General features: G+C 30.7%; 3 protein-coding genes across 3 annotated transcripts in view; all 3 read left to right on the top strand.

Annotated features, from left to right (window-relative positions):
• Positions 1-5,991: 5,991 nt before the first annotated feature.
• LOC117167173 (GDNF-inducible zinc finger protein 1-like) lies at positions 5,992-8,197 on the top strand. The gene is made up of 3 exons (XM_033351900.1): positions 5,992-6,110; positions 7,274-7,501; positions 7,582-8,197. The coding sequence occupies exons 2-3, from the start codon at positions 7,405-7,407 to the stop codon at positions 8,010-8,012; spliced, it is 528 nt and encodes a 175-aa protein (XP_033207791.1). The 5' UTR covers positions 5,992-6,110; positions 7,274-7,404; the 3' UTR covers positions 8,013-8,197.
• Positions 8,198-10,349: 2,152 nt separating this feature from the next.
• On the top strand, positions 10,350-13,307 carry LOC117167168 (zinc finger protein 253-like). Its single transcript, XM_033351893.1, has 6 exons — positions 10,350-10,443; positions 11,135-11,222; positions 11,434-11,610; positions 11,693-12,120; positions 12,930-13,106; positions 13,189-13,307. Exons 2-5 carry the CDS (start codon positions 11,138-11,140, stop codon positions 13,053-13,055), a joined length of 816 nt encoding a protein of 271 aa, XP_033207784.1. The 5' UTR covers positions 10,350-10,443; positions 11,135-11,137; the 3' UTR covers positions 13,056-13,106; positions 13,189-13,307.
• LOC117182862 (zinc finger protein 254-like) overlaps positions 13,068-17,447 on the top strand; it is a 16,075-nt gene continuing 11,695 nt past the window's right edge. Inside the window, exons 1-4 of the mRNA XM_033375973.1 lie at positions 13,068-13,106; positions 14,243-14,354; positions 16,324-16,494; positions 16,574-16,732. Of these exons, the coding sequence (XP_033231864.1) occupies positions 13,068-13,106; positions 14,243-14,354; positions 16,324-16,494; positions 16,574-16,732 (481 nt within the window). The remainder of the gene's footprint in view (positions 13,107-14,242; positions 14,355-16,323; positions 16,495-16,573; positions 16,733-17,447) is intronic.

Genomic DNA, 17,447 nt, shown 5'->3' with positions numbered 1-17,447 from the left:
TAATCTTAATCTAATATTAAATATTTCATGATACATCCATGGGCACATCTAAGAACAAAAAATAAATTAAAAAATTTTTTTAAAGACAACTTCGAGGTCGAAAGAAAATCCAAAATATGTGCTTCATACTTCTTTTCACGGTATAACTATTGAACTTTCTTCTTATCATAAGTCTGGTACCAAGACTTGAATACGATAATGGCGAAACATTAGTAATTAAGGAAGAAAACAGCCAAGGTATGATTAGATTTGGAATCAAATGATGTAATTTCAAACTTCCACAGAATACAGTAATGATAAAATTTGTTGCAGGAAATTTTTTAGATGGATTAGGTTTTACTCAGACAACTTCGTGTTTTTAAAGACACATGTGTTGTCATGGAAAAACAAAAGAAAGTTTAACCGATATTTCGTTAAAGTTCATCATGTGAAGTTAATTTTGGTTGCAGCGAATCTTTCGTCGGATATCGATGTAAAGTTTATCTTCTGTTTTTTCTATGTTGAAATAAAAAACTATAAATTGCACTTTCGTAAACTTTTAGATCTTGAGACAAAGGAAGTTACGGGCCAAAACGTCATTAAAAATATGATTGAAAAGTATGTACCGTAGATATAAGAGAAGCTGCTATTTTGGATGTGAATAAATTGAGGACAAAATTAAATCAGAAAATTAAGGAATCAAGACAGGAACCCGACAGGAAATACAAATGCGAAAAGTGTGATAAAACCTATAAGTGGAAAAATAATTTGATTGTTCAACAAAAATTCGATCGTGGCGTCATGCCACAGTTTAGATGTAAATTTTTCGGGAAAAGATTTACAACGAAAACAAGCATGAATAACCACGTCGATTTTATACACTATAAGGCAAAGTTACAGGCACCATAAATGAGGCACTATGACAAAAAAATTACCTTTCAAAACACGCAGCAGTCCAAACAAAATTGACTTGTGACTATTTTGGCCAAAAAAAGTATCGGAAATCAACCTTTTCGAAACATGTTATCTCACAAAATGTACACATATCAAATTTAAATTAAATGTATTTATAACATTCTTTTATTGTAGACTATTTTCAAATTAATATAGTTTGCTATGCGTTATTACTCTTAATTGAGTTAAGCTTCACCGTATGTTCTTTAGGTTCGTTTATGTTTCTTTTGGCAGAAATGTCGAATCTCCTTAGAAATAGAAAATTAAAGAATACAAAATAAAACATTTTATCGCGGTTGCATTACGTAATATGATTTTTTATGGACTTTTTATTATTCATTAAATCAATTTGCTACAGGACACGGATTAACATTATCGCAACTCACTAATTTCACCTTTCACATTATAATTTCGTATATCGACAGAATTCCAAGAGTGATTAAACGAAATTGAGAGCAACAATAATTCTTATGTGAAAATTACTGAATACTCAATGGTTAATTCATATCTTTCGAAAATTTCGAAAGAGTGAATAAATTACTTTTCTCAACTGCTGGAGTGGTTCACAGATATTTTGTTGGTTTGTAAAAATTTACACATGACAAGTTATAGATTAAAAGGACCATTTTCTGTAAGATTTAGTATTATAAAACGATTTTTTTTTAAATTTAAATACCTTCTTGACTTTATTTTGATAGTTGATACTGCATGAAACTTTTCTTATTGTCTATTGGTACATCTAAAAATACAACTATAGGAATTACAGCATGTAAGTTATTCCAATAATTTCAAATTTCAACCTAATTCATTAACATTTTATTTTTCTAGATCAAGGAATTTCTCTTAAGAAAATAACAAGACCGAAACGAAATCCAAAATATGAAACAGAAACAGAAGGTGGCCTACTTACTTCTTCACACTGTCGTTATTTATTCGAACATAAACCTGGTTTGTTGAAACGCCAGAGGGAAGATCACAATCTTATTTCTAACAAGGAGAAATTGGACGTAAAATGTACAACTAGTGAAACTTCCTCTGCGAATAAATCTGGTGCCAATACTTTAAGTGAATACGATAATGAAGGAGCTTTGGAAATCAAAGATGAAATACTCCAAGGTATGACTTTATTTGGAATCGAAATATCTTACCTAAAACTATGAAATAAAAAATTGCAAATGACATTTCCTTAAATCTTTAGATAAAAAAACAAAGGAAGTTACGGGCCAAAAACGTGATGAAAAATTTGAGTCAAAATTAACCATCGTAGATATAAAAGAACTTCGAACCCAACTTAATCGAAAAATTCAGGAATCAAGACCGGGAAATAGGTACATGTGTGAAAAGTGTGCGCGAAGCTATAGCCAGAAAAGTGTTTTGAATCGTCATAAAAAATTTGACTGTGGCGTCACGCCACAGTTCAGATGTAACTTCTGTGGCAAAGAATTTAAACGGAACGATCACCTGGGTCGCCACGTGGATCTTGTACATCTTAAAATAAACTCACAGATATCGCAAACGAGGCATAATTGCGACAAATGTTCCCGAAGTTACTCTAGACTAACAAGTTTAAATCAACATAAATATTTAAAACACGCGGATGTCATACCACAATTTACTTGTGATTGTTGTGGTCAAAAGATGCATCGCAAATCAATCTTGTCGGCACATATTACTTTAAAACATGTCAAGTAATAATTACGATCACGAAATTCCAGTATTGAGAAAATTTCTAATGCTAATTGAAAAAAAATGTATATTTTGATAATATAGAGCAGCGGAACCAATTACAGAAGAGATTACAGAAGAAGGCCATCAATCCAGAAAACAGTGGATTTTTACTAAACTAAAACTTCATTATGTTATCTTTTTAATAGAACTCATTAAATCAGTTTTACTTAATCTTTTCGGTCATAAATATTGAGTTCACGTTAAAAAGCAGTGAAGGTATGAAGAATTTTTTTTCTTCATCGGAGAATAGGCTTCCTCACAGTAATTGGTGCCTTGACTTTATCAAAGATTACTTTTCGATCAAATCTCTTTATAATAATCAGCGATTTATTAGTATACCTTATTTTCGTTTTTGTTTTTATGTTTTCATCATATTCAGAAGCTATTCGTTTTTTTGTGAAAGCTGAAAATCGTGGATTCCACAAAATCTCCGTGTTTAAAGACTCCTGAATCCGAAAAAACAGGTTTTATGTTCGGGTTTCTGTATCTGTCATCGTCGTGATCGTGATTGTCGTTGACAATCACGCTGATATATTTATAATATTCTTTTAATGTAAATAATGTCAAAATAAATATAGTTTGCTATGGGTTGTTACTCTTAATTGTGTCCAGGTTTACTGATTAATCTTGGTGTTCCTTTATGTTTCATTTTCCAAAAGTCGAATCTCCTTAGAAATAAAAATTGAATGAATCAAAAAAATATATTTTATCGCCTTTGCGTTACATATTGTCATTTTGTTTCGGTTTTAATTACTAATGAAATCTGTGTGCTACAGGACAAAAATTACAGTTATCGAGTTAACGAAATTCACAGGAAGACATGATGATGGGCCATATTTTCTATTAAATATACCACTAAACATTTTTTCTGGATAATTAGATATCTTTTGTTAATTCAACATTAGTCTAGTATTGGTTACTGCATGAGTTTTTCTGATTGTCCAGGGGTACATTTAAAAATTAAACTATATGAATTTCAGCATGTTAGTTATCCCGATAATTTCAAATTGCAACATAATTCTTTAAAATTGTATTTTTGTAGATAAAGAAACTTCTTTAAATACAATTACGAGACGGAAAGGAAATCCAAAATATGGAACACAAACAGAAAGTGGGCTACATACTTCTTTCCACTGTGGTTATTTTATTGAGTGTAAACCTAATTTGTTGAGTTATCAGAGGGAAGAGGACAGTTTTATTTCTGACAAAAATAAATTGGACGAAAAATATACAACTAGTGAAACCTCTGCTGATGATAAATCTGGTGTCTGGAGCTCAATTCAACAGGACAATGATGAAGCTTTGAAATTCAAGGAAGAGTCCAGACAAGGTTTGTCTAGATTTGCAGTAAAAATATCTTAACTAAAACTATCAAATAAAAGTTTGCAAATCACTATTTGGTAAATTTTCAGATCAAGAGAAAAAGAAAGTAGCGGGCCAAAAACTTAATGAAAAAATTAAGTCAAAAATAACAGTTGTAGATATAAGACAGCTGCGAAACCAAAACAAGCAGAAAATTCAAGAATCAAAAACGGAAAATAGGTATACTTGTGAAAAATGTGCGCGAAGCTATAGACAGAAAAGTGTTTTGAATCGTCATAAAAAATTTGACTGTGGCGTCACACCACAGTTCAGCTGTCCTTTATGTGACAAACGATTCAAGCGGAAAGCTCACGTGAATATCCATGTAGTTCACGTGCATCAGAAAGTCAACTTGAATGCATCACGAACGAGGTATAATTGCGACAAATGTTCTCGAAGTTACATTACGCTTCAAAATTTAAATCAACATAAACGTTTAGAACATGCAGGAGTCAAACCACAATTTACTTGTGACTATTGTGGCCAAAAAACGCATCGAAAAACTATCTTGTCGGATCATATTACTTTAAAACATCTAAAGCAAAAGTCACGATGTTCAAACTCTAATATTTAGGACATTTTTGCACTAATTGATAAAAAACCAATTGCATATGGAACCAGTTACAGAGGGAGTTTTTGAATCATAAAAAATAAGTGAACGCGAAAAAATAGTGAAATTGGAAAGAATTGTATCTTCTTCCTCGGACAGTATACTGTACTGTAGATTTCCCCTCAATAATTAACGTCTTTACCTTATCAAAGATTGCTTTTTGTATTCGTTAATAATCGAAGAAACTCTTGTTGCTTTGTGAGAATACGTATACCTAAGGTTGCTTTTTGATCAAATTTCTTCACCTTAATCAAGAGTTTAGTGCATTCTAATTTTTTGGATGCTCAGAAAAAATAAATGTAGTCTTCAGCGAAATGAATGTGAATCATTTTTTCAAAATTGAAATTCACTAAAAATATTAAAATACATACTTTTTGCTCACAACAAAATACGTATTGTACGTTACAGGCATAGTTTCATTTGATTTACTGAAAAGTGATACTACTCAATCATCAATGGAAGCATGTATAGTTCAATTTCTTTTAAAAAATTTGTACATTGTATTCGTACCTACTTTCATCCCGAGTAACAGCAATAAAATATTTCTGCTTTTGAAAACCCTTTTTTATTTTTCAATTGATTAAAAACTTATCGGATTATTCTTTTATCTTTTTTGTCTTAACTGCAAAAAATTATGCTTATAACATTATAGTTTTATAAATTTATGAAATTTTAAATAAATTTTAAATGCGTAGACGAAAAAAGCCTTACATTGGGCTTAAATTTCTGAAAAATATTATAAACTATTTTTAAAAAATCAACAATAAATTACCAATTTTTCGCAAAAATCCTTCGATATTTATAATCAGGTTTTTTGTCAAAAATATAAAGTTTCCAATTGATATATTTATAACTTGTTTTTCATGTAAATACAGTTAAACACTTTATTAGCCCTCCCTTCTATAGCCCTTCCAAGAATTGACGCTGCGCCGCAGATAGGTTTAACAGGAGCTGCGCGGGGTGCGCGGGATCTGCGGTTGTCACTCAGGCGAACACTCAGGCGTGAATAAACAACATATTTACTATTGCATAATACCCTTCTAATAATGTCCATCAGTACATTTAAAAGTACAACTATATGAATTTAAGCATGTCAATTATTCCATTAATTTCAAATTGTAACATAATTATTCAGAATTTTATTTTCCTAGATTATTTTATTTTTTGGAAAATAAGCCAACTAGTGAAAAATCTTCCGTCAATAATTTGGATGCCAAGATTTTAATTGCGTATGATAATGACGGAACGTTAGGCATCAAGGAAGAGATGGTGTAAGGTATGACTAGATTTGGAATTAAAATATCTGAACTAAAAGCATGAAATAAAAAAATTCAAATTAAATTGTGGTAAATTTTCAGATAAATAAACAAAGGAAGATAAGGGCCAAAAATCTGATGAACAATTTGAATCAAAAGTTTTCATCATACATAACAGAGAATATGATATTTTGGATGCTAAAGCAGGAACCGGAAAAGAGGTACAAGCGCGAAAAGTGTGCCCGAAGCTATTGACATAAAAGTGTTTTGGATCGTCATACAAAATTTGAATGCGACGTCATACCACAGTTCAGATGTAGATTCTGTGGGAAACTATTTAAACGAAAGTGTAACATGAATGCCCACATAAATCACTTGCACCTTAAAACAAACCTACAGACATCGCAAACGAGGCATAATTGCGACAAATGTTCTCGAAGTTACAATAGAATAAATTCTTTGACCAAACATGAACGCTTAGAACAAGCAGCTATCGAACCACAGTTTATCTGTGACTATTGTGGCTAAAAACGCATTGAAAATCAATCTTGTCGGATCATATTACTTCAAAACGTCTGAAGGAAAAATTACGTTAATGAAATAATCACAGAGTGTTTGAGAATTTGAGAAAAAACAGTTGAGCTTTTGAGTCATACAAAGTAATTGCACGCGGACAAAGATTAAAAATAGAAAGACTTTTACGTTCTTCAGCGGAAATAGGTTCTTCCTCAGTAGTTGCTGCTTTTCTTAATCGGAGATTGCTTTTCGTGAAAACTTCTCCCTAGTAATCAACGCGCTCTGTCAACGTTTTTTTGGTTTTAAAAAGAAAGGTCGAATTCGTTAAACAATCTTTTTTTTATCGAGGGTTCTGTTGTTATCTAATAAAGAAACTACTCATAAATAAAAAATATAATTGTTTGGTCAAATCATAAAAGATGGTTATTAACGTAATTTATTTTTTAATTCATTCGAAATTTACTTAATTATTGTTTTATGATGTCTGTTTGAACTGTAAGATTGATACTGTAACAAAATTAAATTATATCTTGCCACCAATATAAAAGTTTCTTAACAGAATTAGTATATGTATTTGCTTAATCTTTTATCATTTAAGATAAAAAGAGTTTGTATTTTTCAGCTTTAAAATTAAATAAGTGCATTCCATTTGTATTTAATCAATCATTTATGTATTTGCATGTTACTAATATTTTTGGTTCTTAGAGAATTTTCTTTATGTGTCTGTTCAACTTTTTAAAAAATTGTCAAAAGTGGAGTTTAATCAGAAGATAGCGCCACTCTTTACTTTATATATAATTTCTCTGAATGAGAATAATAATGTCTAACTGTTCGCAAATTGTAACTGCCATTATTCTGACATTTTTAGATCAGCTGAAGAAATCCCAAAAATATTTTGGTTCATACTATTGCTTTCTCTGTGTTAAAACTTTCGAGTATAAAGCTGACTTTATAAGACATCGGAGGGAAGGTCACAATCCACTACCCACAAGTGATCAAATGGGAGCTGAAAGAAATTTTTATGATAATAATTTGACTTCCATGATTGAATACGATGAGGACCAGTCTTTGGAAATTAAAGAAGAAATCATACAAGGTGAAACTGTGTACTCCTGGTAAACTTGTTAATAAAAAAATGCTTCCAGGACTGCCCTTTATAATTTTTTAAACTTGCAGTTGCAGGGAGCTCATCGAAAAAAGACGTAGTACCAACAAATAATCAAAAATACCAGTTAAAAGAATGCAACGTTAATATGAGCATGAACAAACAGCTGCATGTTTACAATTTCGGTCAGATTCCAAATCAGGTGATAATTCAAGAACCAAAAAATCAATCTGCAAAAAAATACAAATGCGATAAATGTGTCCGAAGCTATACCTACCAAAGAAATTTGTATCGTCATAAAAAATATGAATGCAACGTCAGGCCACAATTCAGATGTAATTTTTGCGACAAAAAAAGTAGACATAAGCGTGATTTACGTCGTCACATAAATCAGGTACATCTTGCTCGGAAAAAAACCATAAATACTTGGAAAACGTTCAATTTTGGAGCAGTGAGTGAACAATTTGTTCCTGTTGATTCCAATTACATACATACCGACTAGAAAATAAACCTCGCTTAATCACATCCGTTGTCTTAATGTCTAGTATCTAGTTATGTCACTCGAATGTAAACTTTTAATTAAATTTGTTTTAACATCACGTTTCTGTTTAGGAAATTAAGTTTATATGGCCGATACTTTTAAATCAGCAAAACACTGATTTTGATTTATTTTTCATGTAAGCGTTATCTTTTATTTAATGTTAATAACAAATATATTCTTGAGTTTTATGTGCTCCTTTATTTTTCTGTTTATTACAAATTATTTGTATTCTCCTGTTACGATCATCCATCTTCTTGTGAAAATACTTGTAAGCCCTTTTTAATTGGATACATTTAATTTGAAAACAATTTCTTTTCATCTAATGGAATAAAATTTATACTTTAAGAAAATATAATTAAATGGATTTGACCTTTAAGCTTAAATGCTACCAAGAAAGAACTTCGAAAATTAAGGAAACAGTAATAAAAGGTCAAGCTTGACATGCATGCTTAAAATATTTAGAAAAGCGTAAAATACACGATTTCAAATAAAGTTTTTTAAAATTATTCTATGTAGGAGTTTGTTCGTAAGCAGGTGTGAAACTAAGTTATAAGTTATAGCCAAACAAAAAATGTGATTTTGAAAAATTTTAATTGATCTCAATACTTACATCTTTTATGATGCAAATAATTTCGAAATAAAATTTAGTCTCCTATGGGTTATTAGTGGTAATTGGGCCAAGGTTTACTCCATGATCTTTGTGTTCCGTCTTTTTGGTGAAAAATCGAATCTCATTAGAAATAAAAAAAAAATCAACATTATAAAAAACTCTCTAATGCCACTAACTTATAATGTATATATTTCTAGACCAACGGAGTGCTTCAGATAACCTCAAGAATTTCAAGAGTGCGTCACAGAAATCAACAAGAAGACCAGATGGTGGGTCATATTCTTCTATAACGACTGATATTTTTTCTGGAAAACATTTGGATGCCAAGACTTTATTTGAATACCAAATCGATGAAACTATGGAAATCAAGGAAGAAATTATCCTAGGTATGATTATTGTAATCACAATTTCTTTAATAAAATTATTTAGTGAAAAATGACAAATCACATTTTGTTAAATTTTCAGATCAAGTGATTGCTCAAAGAAAGGAGCATAAAATCCGGATACCAAACCCAGACCCGGAAAAAAAGTACAAGTGCGAAAAGTGTGCACGAACCTATAAATGGAGAGAAAGTTTGTGTCGTCATAAAAAATATGAATGCAACGTCATGCCACAATTCAGCTGTAAATTCTGCGGCAAGCGATTTAAACTGAAATCTAACATGGATAGCCATGTGGTTCTGGTACATCTTAAAAAAAATCTCCAGACAAATAAAATTAGGTATTTTTGCGACAAATGTTCTCGAAGTTACATTTGGCGCAATGATTTAACTCGACATAAACGTTTAGTACACGCAACAATCAAGCCACAGTTTTATTGTGACTATTGTGGGCACAAAACTATACGCAAAGCTGACATGATAAGGCATATTTCACTCCACACTAGATAATTAAATGTGCATTATGTATTAGAGTGGTCCAAAAAAAGGATCTTTCGGCAAAAGTAAAAATGTTTTTAGATTTTTTTAAATAAGTCAATTAATGAAATTTGACTTCTAGAAGAACTGGAACGGATTATTCTGTTGCATAGAAAATGAAAAACTGCTAAAAAGTCGAAACATGATAATATGTTTTTAATTAATTTTTCTATTCGTAGGAACGAATGAATAGAAATGTATTGAGGTCATCATATAGAAATGGTCTTAATAGGGAAAAAATATATAAATAATTTTATTTCAGGTTTTGACGTCGATAGGCAATTGAAAATTGTTTCCCTTCTGTTCACTAATTTTTATGCTCGCTTCAAATAAGTCAATGAAGCGTTTCTCGAATTAGAGCCATAATCTATTTTTCAGATCACTATGAACTATTAAAGCTAATACTTTTCAAATGCCCATCGACATTAAACATCGAAATGTATAAAATTCAACAATTCTTGTAATCTCAGAAATCGTTTTTTATCAAATAACATTCAACTGCGGTTTTACCCGAACTTAAATGTATTTAAGTGTCATTGAGAAATTTAAGTTTTCGACAATATTTGACATCGATTTGAAAAAATAATCGTTGCAAAAAGAGTTAACTCATTCCAAAAATAAATATACTTATGAAATACAGTAACGAATTTCTTTTCATTTAACCGTAAGATTAAGTATGATTCATTGTATATTTTACAACTAAAATTGTGTAACATTTCTTTTCAGGAATCAAACACAACTTTTTTTTTTATTGACACTACCATCGCAAATTATGAGGAGTGCCAGTGCACCCAATTCTGTAATAACTGCTGACTTTTAAAACCGATAACTTGGTCGAAAATGATGTTATATATTTTTTTAACTGGTAAGAATGTGGAAAAAATTCAATTTTTTCCTGACTTTTATACCTTAAACGTCAAAAATCTTCGCGGAGTCGCGATCATGGTGAGACTCAAACAATAATCTTTTTGTACTTTTTTTTAAAGAATGTAATCATTTTTGATACTGAGCGTTCTATGGTGGTGTAAATATCTTGTAAAATGTATATTTACTATTAGTACACCTTTATAAAATGACAGATATTCATTTACAATATTCTTCTATAAAACGTTTTCAACCCATTTTTTTCCATTTTTAAATTCTGAAAATAAATCCCAGTGAGTTGATTTTTGCTAAGAGAACCCAACAGATAATTTTATTTTGTGAAATTCATTGAATTTTACCTGCGATGTATAATAATTAAAATAGTCCAAGCGTGTTTCCGTTGAGTACCAGTCGGTAATCATCGCTTACTTTACGTATGGACGATTAAAAAAATTAGTACGATTAGTGGTCTTATAAGTTACTAATTGTTTCAATCATCTTTGAAATACTTTTCGCAAAAATATAGAAATTTTTATTTATATTTTTGTTGCAAAAAATTGAATCTCCTTACAAAAATACCATTTAAAATTCTGCGTTAAATTTTATAATATTTTTGTCTTTCTTACGTAATAATTTAATAACTACAAGGCCAACAGCTCAAGCATATAATAATGGACAATAATAATTGACAGTTGATGGCGTTTGGTACCCCAAGACCGAGGGAAACGATGCTCTGTGAAGTGGTATCATTCACACTACGTAGACTAATTTTTGTTGCAGGTACATGGTACCCTAAATTTGGCGTTACATTCACACTTTGTTTTTACTGTGCTGCACTATCAAATTTATGAAAAAAATTGTTCTAATAGTATGAAGTAATGTTATGCAATCGTTTATGTGTTATTAACTAGTTATATATTTATCCGACATAGGATAAGGCATATAATCTTTGAAAATCACTAAATGGAACTTTTACGTTCTCATTTTCTAGATCACAAGAAATCCAAGAGTCAGCCCAAGAAACGAACAAAAAGACGAGGTTGCGGGACATATTCTTCTACAAAAACTGATATATCTTCTGACAATAATTCTGATGCCAAGAACTTAGCTTGCCTAATTAAATACGAAGTTGAAGAAACCTTGGATATCAAGCAAGAAAACGTTGAAGGTGTCAATATATTTAAAACTAAAATATTTGAACTTAAATCATCAAATAAAAAATTGCAATTTACCTTCTGTTAAATTTTCAGATCCAGAGCCGAATGAAGTAAAAGGAAGAAAACGTAATAAACAATATGAGTTTAAATTTTGTGCGGTAGATGTAAAAGAAGATCATATGTTAGCTGTTAACAAGGAATTCTGGAGCCCAAAGAAGAACAAAATTCAGGATTTACTACCGGAGAAGAAGTACAAATGCGAAAAGTGTGCGCGATGTTATAGCAAAAAAGGCCATTTGACTCGTCATAAGAAATTCGAATGCGACGTCAAGCCACAGTTCACTTGTAAATTCTGCGGGAAAAGCTTTAGGCACAAAAGGAACATAATTCGCCACGTGGATGTCTTACATAATAGAAAAAACGTACAGACAACGCGAAAGAGCTATAATTGCGATGAATGTTCTCGAAGTTACAATTGGCCATCCGATTTATGTCGACATAAACGAGTAGAACACTCAGCGGTAAAACCACAATTTATTTGCGATTTTTGCGGTTATAAAGCGAGTCAGAAAATTACCTTGACAAGACACATTTATTCACGTCATTGCAAGTAATTCACTTCACAAAACTTAAAAATTAATAAAATTCTACATAATACTATATTTCGAACGCTCTTTATTAAATTGAATTAAAAACATTTAGTTTTCCTTCTTTAAAAAAAGATATACATGTGGGATGCCGTACACGATTACCGATCACTAACAACCTTTAAAAATTACCCTTGACTTTGTAAGGTGAAAAGCTATTTATTGCTATACGAATATAAAATTAATTTAAAAAGTAAAACCCTTTTTCGTCTTTTTTATAGTTTTTAACTGATACATTTTTGAGACAGAATTTCTGATCGATTTACTGCTTTTCATCAATCTTCATTATTTTGCTTATATTTTGACAAAACTGAAAAATGTGTGTACTTTTTAAAAGGCCTTTTTTGCACTACCTTCTCTGTTTTTTTACTGAAACGCAAATATATTCACCGGCCATTTAGTGATTTATATTTTAGGTAATATTGAGCCTGAATAAAGTAATAAATTTGGCATACAGACGTCGATTGGAAAAAATGGTCTTTGCAAAAAGAGTTTACTTATTCTGCAAATAAATACATTCATGACATTCGCTAAAAATTTGTTTTATTATACCTACAAGGCTTTAACGCCATTCTATAATGCTATCGTTCATGCATTACTAACTAAATATGTACCCGCCATAGGATAATCAAAAATAATCACCGAAAATTACTAATTGTAACTATCACCTTGTACTTTTCTAGATCAAAGGAATTTTAAAAGTGCTTCTGAGAAATCAACAGGAAGACCAGATGTTGGGCCATATTCTTGGACAACTGCTCATATATCTTGTGACAATAATTATTATGCCGAGAATTTTGCTTGCATAATTAAATACGAAAATGACGAAAGTTTGGAAATCAAGGAAGAAATCGGCCAAGGTATGTCTAGATTTGTAGTAAACATATCTTAAATGAAACTATGAAGTAAAAAAATACAAATTAAATTCGGTTAATTTTTCAGATCAAGTTTCGAAAGAAATAACAGGAAAAAAACTTAATAAAAAATTACCTGTTAAAAAAAAACTGCGAAGCCCAAAGAAGCACAAAATTCAGGATTTAAATCCGGACACGGAATACAAATGCGAAAAGTGTGCGCGAACCTATACGAGGAAAAGAAATTTGACTCGTCATAAAAAATTTGACTGTGGCGTCATGCCACAGTTCAGATGTAACTTTTGCGGCAAACAATTTAAACATAAAAGTCACATGAGTCGCCACGTGGATTTTGTACATCTTAAAACAAACTTAGAGACATCGCAAACGCGGCATTATTGCGACATATGTCTTCGAAGTTACTCCAGACGATCAAGTTTAAATCAACATAAACGTTTAGAACACGCAGCATTCAAGTCTCAATTTGTTTGCGACTTCTGCTCTATTATTAAGAAACAAAAACATCATTTGTCCAGACATATTGCTACAGCTCATGGCTACTTATTCAATTTGCAAAACTTCAATCATTAGCATAAAAAATTTATTTTTTCGAATCATAAACCTGATTCGATCATATTATTTTACATGATAGTATGTAAATAAATGTGCATTTCTGCAGCCGGTATTCAGTAATTATCTCAGAGATCGTTTTTCTCATAATACTTAACTGAAGTTTCACTCGAAGTCAAATATATTTACCGGCCATTTAGTAATTTATATTTTCGAAAATATTGAGACTAAAGAGAGTAATAAATATAACATAAAGAGATCGATTTGAAAAATATGATCTTTGTAAAAAGAGTTTACGTATTTCAACAATAAATATATTCATAAAATTCGGTAGAAATTTTTGTTTCATTATACCTACACTTATTTAACGTTATTAAATGAGGATATGCTACACCTAACTCTCGCTTTTAGTCACCCCGTTCTCAGCCTTCCTAGAACTGCTGACTCGCGCATTTTCTCAGGGGAGTAGGGCGAGAGAGGTCCAAGAATATTTGAAAACAACCCCCGACGCTTGACTGAAAGCGAGAGTTTGTCGTAAGTCAAATAAATCAACAAGAAAACAAAATATTCAGGCATATTCTTGTATAACTAGTGAAATTTCTTTTGGAAACAATTCGGATGCCAAGACTTTAGTCAAATACGACATTGTTGAAAATTTGGAAATCAAGGAAGAACTCATTCTAGGTAAGACTATTGTAATTCAAATATCTTAACTGAAACTATCAAATAAAAAATTGAAATTTACATTTTGTTAAATTTTTAGATCCACAGCGTAATGAATTAAAGCACGAAAACCTATTAAAAAATATAGGTTAACGTTGTCTATTGTAGATATAATAAAAGATATGCTACCTATTAAGAGGAATCTGCAGGACCCATACAAGCACAGAATTCAGGACTCAAATCCGAGCACACAGTAAAGATGCGATAAATGTGCGCGATTCTATAGAATTAAATATAATTTGAATCGTCATATAAAATTCGAACGCGGCATCATGCCACAGTTCTTAAACGATGCAAACGTTTAGATCATGCAGCAGTCAGATAATAATTTACTTGTGACTACTGTGGACGAAACACAAATAGGAAAACTAGTTTGGCGGGGAATTTTACTTCAAAATATCTCAAGCAAAAATTAATATCACAAAACTTCAACATTTCAAACTTAAATACAGTGAATCTTTTAGACTGTGCCGGATTTAGGCTAGCGGCGGTGGGGAGCAAACCCGAGAGAGTTCCGCTCGGGATGTAAACGATCTTATTTGTTGACGCCTGAGTGACCTTTACATTGGATTTACAATTATTACAATTATGATCTTCACACTATGTTGAAAAAAAATATCTACACGAAAATTTTTTTTCAAAATTTACAAAGTGGCGGAACCCTAAATTTGAAAAAAATACAGTTTCTACAATTAATAAAAAAATATCTTCAAATTCTTACGAGAGGCAGATTTATTTACTAGAAAACACAATTAAAATTGAAAATTAAAAAAAAATTGATCACGGCGGCCCAAATTTTTTCTCTCAAACTCATTTTTTCTTTGTTTCTCCGTGAAAACTATTGAGGTGTTAATTAAAATAAACATTATTGTAAAGAAACATATTCAAAGATCTTAAAATTTTTAAGAAACATAAATTAAATTGTAACAACAACAAAATATATATTTTTTCGTAAAGATTTCAGTGATTCTCAAAACCACTTGATTGAGAAGTTTGTAAAGCTGCAATTTACTGGTATCACGAAATATGTATTTTTACAATAATGTAGCCTTGTAATTGACACTTGATAAGTATTCAAAGAGAAATAATAAGTTTGAAGAAAAAATTTGGGCTGCCACCTTTAATTGTTTCAAAATTTTGAATTTTAATTGTCATTGCGTGCTTTTTAATAAATAAATCTGCATCTTGTAATAATTTGACGAGATTTTGTTTTTAATTGCGGAAATTGTAATTTTTGATCAAATTTAGGGATACGCTATTTATACATTTTGAAAAAAAAACTTCTTTCATATAGATATATTTTTTTTAACATAGTCTAACGGTCATAATTGTACAGATCCAAAGGATTCTGATGAAATATAAAAAGTTAATTGCATTTGAAATTTTACGCTACAAAATAAGGTGGTGAGACGAAGAACAATCCAAAATTGTAAAAACAAGGACTGCCCTAATATACATCGAAATCAAATTATGATTGCGACAAATGTTTTCGAAGTCACATTTGGCCACATGAATCTACACGGACGTTTAGAACACGCAGTTCTGAAATCGCCAGTATTCTGCAATTATTTTCTTAGAAATCGTTTTTTGTATTAATATTTAACTATACTTCCATTGAACTCAAAGATATTTATCCGCTCTTTATAATGTTATATATGCGATGATATTGAGCTTGAAAAGAGTAATAAATGTGATATAAAGATATCGATTTTAAAAAATACTCTTTGAAAAAATAATTTGCATATTCCGAAAATAAATATATGAACAACAATACCTATAAATTTTGTTTATATTACCTATACTTTTCGGACCCTATTAAGTAAAGTAATATGCTATTGTGCATGTGTTCCTAATTAAATGTGTTTATGCCATAGTATAAAAATTACAATAGTCGCAAAATACTAATTCTAAATATGACGTAATTTTCTAGGTCAAAAGAATACCAGAAGTGAGTCCAAGAAATCAACAAGAAGACGAGTTCGTTGGCCATATTCTCGTACAACTACTGAATTTCCTTCTGACAATAATTGGGGTGCCAAGACTTCAGTCGAATACGACTATGATGAAACTTTGGAAATCAAGGAAGAAGAAATAAACCCAGGTACGACTGTTGCAATTAAAATATCTTCAATAAAATTATGCAATGAAAAATTCCTAATTACAATTTGTTAAATTTTCAGATGAAGAGATTGCTCAAAGAAAGGGTCATAAAGTGCAGGTAGCAAGTCCAGCCCCGTTAAAGGAGTACAAATGCGAAACGTGTGCTCGAACCTATAAACGGAAAGAAAGTTTGCATCGTCATAAAAAATTCGAATGCAACGTCATGCCACAATTCATATGTGAATTATGCGGCAAACGATTTAAATTAAAGCATGCCATGAATATCCATGTAGTTAACGTGCATTTCAAGAAAACGTTAAAGACTTCGGAGTTGAAGTATAATTGCGACAAATGTCCTGGAAGTTATACTTGGCCGAAAGATTTAACCCGACATAAACGTTTAAAGCATACAGCATACAAACCACAATTTAATTGCGATTATTGTGACCACAAAACCAAGCGCAAATTTGACCTGATCAAGCATTTTTTACGTCATACTAAATAATTAAATATGCAATGTGCATTAAGGGCTCCAAAAAAATGTTTTTTAAATGCAAAAGTGAAGACGATTTCAGATTTTTTTAAACATAAATCCAATCGTGAAGTTTGCTCTCTAGAAGAACTCGAGCAGATAATTCCAAGTGCTGCCTCAAAAATGAAAAACTGAACTGAAGGAGAAAAATGATTTTTAAATGAATTTTTTTATTTGTAGCAACAACTGAATCAAAAATATTGATTTCATCATTTAGGACTTTTCTTAGAGTTACAAGTTCCATATTATTCAATAAAACCTTTCTGGAATTATAGGCATTATAAATGCAAAAAAGAATTTTTATTCAAATCTTATTATCGCAAAATGAATAACTCACAATAAAGAAGGAAAATTATTCAAAAGTAGAGTAATATGATTTTGGTATTCAAGCTGATTTACTTAATTTCTTAATCACGGAAGAT

The sequence above is a fragment of the Belonocnema kinseyi genome, chromosome 2, assembly GCF_010883055.1.
Source record: "Belonocnema kinseyi isolate 2016_QV_RU_SX_M_011 chromosome 2, B_treatae_v1, whole genome shotgun sequence".
Taxonomy (NCBI): domain Eukaryota; kingdom Metazoa; phylum Arthropoda; class Insecta; order Hymenoptera; family Cynipidae; genus Belonocnema; species Belonocnema kinseyi.
Note: the sequence above shows the minus strand (reverse complement) of the source record. Positions and strands in the feature narration are given on the sequence as shown.

Coding starts and splice junctions, on each gene's coding strand:
- LOC117167168 (XM_033351893.1), top strand. CDS start 11,138: ATGGCGTTTGGTACCCCAAGACCGAGGGAAACGATGCTCTGTGAAGTG. Junction 11,611..11,692: donor CAAGCAAGAAAACGTTGAAG/GTGTCAATATAT, acceptor TTAAATTTTCAG/ATCCAGAGCCGAATGAAGTA. Junction 12,121..12,929: donor AACGAGTAGAACACTCAGCG/GTAAAACCACAA, acceptor GTACTTTTCTAG/ATCAAAGGAATTTTAAAAGT.
- LOC117167173 (XM_033351900.1), top strand. CDS start 7,405: ATGGGAGCTGAAAGAAATTTTTATGATAATAATTTGACTTCCATGATT. Junction 7,502..7,581: donor TAAAGAAGAAATCATACAAG/GTGAAACTGTGT, acceptor TTAAACTTGCAG/TTGCAGGGAGCTCATCGAAA.